The sequence below is a fragment of the Tupaia chinensis genome, unplaced genomic scaffold (assembly GCF_000334495.1).
Source record: "Tupaia chinensis unplaced genomic scaffold, TupChi_1.0 Scaffold139389_1, whole genome shotgun sequence".
Classification (NCBI taxonomy): domain Eukaryota; kingdom Metazoa; phylum Chordata; class Mammalia; order Scandentia; family Tupaiidae; genus Tupaia; species Tupaia belangeri.
This window is the reverse complement of record NW_006199275.1, coordinates 218,562-221,343: the sequence shown is the minus strand read 5'-3', so window position 1 is coordinate 221,343 and position 2,782 is coordinate 218,562. Positions and strand designations below refer to the sequence as shown.

The 2,782-nt window shown below is 46.3% G+C and overlaps 1 protein-coding gene across 2 annotated transcripts in view; it reads right to left on the bottom strand.

The window, feature by feature from the left end:
- Nucleotides 1-269: 269 nt before the first annotated feature.
- Nucleotides 270-2,782, bottom strand: part of EFHB (EF-hand domain family member B) — a 50,353-nt gene continuing 47,840 nt past the window's right edge. The window contains exon 14 of one of the 2 annotated variants that reach the window (XM_006161867.3): nucleotides 270-575. In XM_006161867.3, the coding sequence (XP_006161929.1) occupies nucleotides 402-575 (174 nt within the window). In that variant the 3' untranslated portion in view covers nucleotides 270-401. The remainder of the gene's footprint in view (nucleotides 576-2,782) is intronic. The other variant, XM_006161868.3, reaches the window with a different exon arrangement.

Here is a 2,782-nt window from a genome sequence, read left to right as displayed (position 1 = left end):
CCTAAGGTTAGCCTTTTCATCGCGAAGCCTAAAGAGGAGAATAACAAAATGGTAAAGGCAAAATTTTGTGACCTTGGCATTGCAAAGCAGACAGACAGCTGAAACGGATGAAATCCTTAGGTCTGCTAAACACAACCAAATATCTAACACCATTCTGAACTCCCCTCATGGCAAGCTGCAAGGGTAACTCTGTAAGATTTTATCAAGTTCTTGGGTGTTTAGCAGAAAACAACAAAATAAATTTTAAAATCCAAAATCTAATTTATTAGCAACACATATGTGAGCTGTACTCCAGTGACCGCAGCATTCCAGCATAACACCTAAAATGTAAACGCGTTACACGTTTTAGATGAACACAGATTTAACCACTCTTTCATTTAAATGCATGAATTTCCAAGATATCATGTAGCTGTTTTACACTTGATCCGGTCTGCATGCTGCAGCTCATCTAAAACATTTCTGATGTTCTCCACGCAAACTTCCCCTCTGTGATGTTTTTTTGATGCAAGATTCCATACGTTTTCAAATTCTTCCTCAGAAAGCTTGACACCAATGTTACATAATATCTCTGCAATCTAGAGAAAAAATGAAACACAAAGAAAAATTCGACAGTGGAAAGGAAAGTCAAGGAAATAGAATATGTGCAAAGTGTATTTAGTAAACAGAATCTCAGCCCTTAAAAGATCCCTGGAAGAGCCAGGCGATGGCACAGCAGTAGCACAACCGGACCCACGTGGGAAGCCCCGGCACTGCATCCTGGGATGTCCTCGCACGTGCTGTGCACACATGTCAGCCCACCGGCTAGACTGGCTGCCGCGCGGAGTGAGCAGAGGCATGAAGGCTGTGCTGGAGTGGCACGCTCTTCTCCCTCTGTCTCTGTCTCTGTCTCATGAAAGAGATCATTTTTTCATCTACTAGAAATGATGTCCCCTTGTTGGAAATGAGCAGTATAATCAAATACTATGCAAGTACTGAAACTCAGGAGAGCAGAGCTGCCTACAATTGCAGTTAAACAGAGAAAAAAAAACAAAAACAAAACCCTCCGCAACCCTAGGCAAAGCTGCACGTCCCGCCGAGGTGCGGGTGTCCCTGCAGAGGGAGCCTCCTGAGCATCCCACACGCCTCACCCAGCTTCCCTCCCCTCCTCAGGAGACCTCCCTCCACTGCATCAGTATCCCCACAGTGGCTGGACTAGGCGCTACTTTTACTGAACTTACTCCCTCTTTAGTATTATTGTTCTGACTTTGAGTTTTCACTTTTTATTTGAACTGTGAGATAAAGAATAATGACCTTGTAATTAAAAAAATTGGGGGCCAGGCAGGTGACATGGTGACATGGTGGTTAAGGCGGCTGGATCCCACACGGCCTACTGTGTGGTTCACGTCTCAGACCACGCAGCTTGAAAACCACGTGGGGTGCATGTGCGTGTGTGCCCCAGATCCCAAGAGGAGGGAGAAATGGAGGAGGAAGATGGCAGCATGACCATGCTCCATGAGAGCTGCTCTCTCTTTCTCTCTTTTTCTCTTTTTCTCTTTCTCTCTCCCCCTCTGGTGAGCACATGTGCCCTCTAGCAAATTAAAACAAATGAACAGGAAAATGCCTTTGAAACGTCAAGGAGCAAGCTGGAGATTTTTATTTCTTTTGGGAACCCTGAAATTCTGTCTTGCAGGCCCTGTGGAGTAATTGAAGGAAGTGGAAATACAGTCAAGGGCTGCCCCATCTCTCATCCCAGGGAAGGACCCTGGGTGTCTCCTTTGAGATCAGCCAGTAGACATTGCCCTCTGAGTTTCCCCTTCCTCGCTCCCTCACTCCGCAGAGATGAATTATTGAAACCCATCATTAATTTAGTATTTAGTACATTTCCAAGCATCAGCTCTTCATCTGAAGCCCCAGAAGGCATCACAGCATCCCATGTCTCTTCCCTGGATTGCACTCTGCTGTCACCATGTAGATCCAGACAGGCTGGTCTGACCGAGCGCTGTGTCATCTGTCCTTGGCCTCAGCACCCCAGTGGCTATTCTGACCTGGCTAATTACTCCCAATGGATTCTATCTAAGAAGAGGACCACCTGAGATACAGAACCTTGTTTTCTGGGAAGGAGGAGGAGGAGGAGGAGGAAAGAAGAAGAAAGAAGAAAGGAAGAAGAGAAGAAGAAGAGGAAGAAGAAAAGAAGGAAGAGGAGGAGAAGAAGAAGATCCATGCCTGACGCATGGTATGGAACAGGACAGGATATTTTAAATCAGTGCTTGTCTCAGGTATTTGGAGACGTGTCACAGCAGCAAACAGGAAGGGTGGGAGACTGGCCCTCCTCATGCGGGCTGGTTCTGGAGACCCAAGGCCCAGGACACATGCACCACTGGACTGATTCCTTTTCTTTTCTCAACTAAACATAGCATTCAATGTTTTAGGAAACTGTTTTGTTTTTGTTTTTTTTTAACACAAGGCATAGTGACTCTATAACGTGAATGAAATGCTTTCAGTCACAGAGTGAATTCTACTTCAAGAATTTACCAGACTGTGGCAACCAAGCTGAGCAGTATTTACCAAAAATGTTAACTTGGCTCACTCCATGGTGTAGCAGTAATGCACAGCTCAGGAGAACTGGATCCCGCTTGGCAGTCAAAGTTCAAGACTCCAGCCCAGTTAGCCTGAAACATGGCAGGCTAGTGCCCTAGTGCTCAGGCTGTGGCTATGGAGGACAGAAAGAAGGGGGTCACAGTATGACCAGACCCTGTGGAGGGGGCCGGCCTCTCTCTCTCTCTCTCTCTCTCTCTCTCTCTCT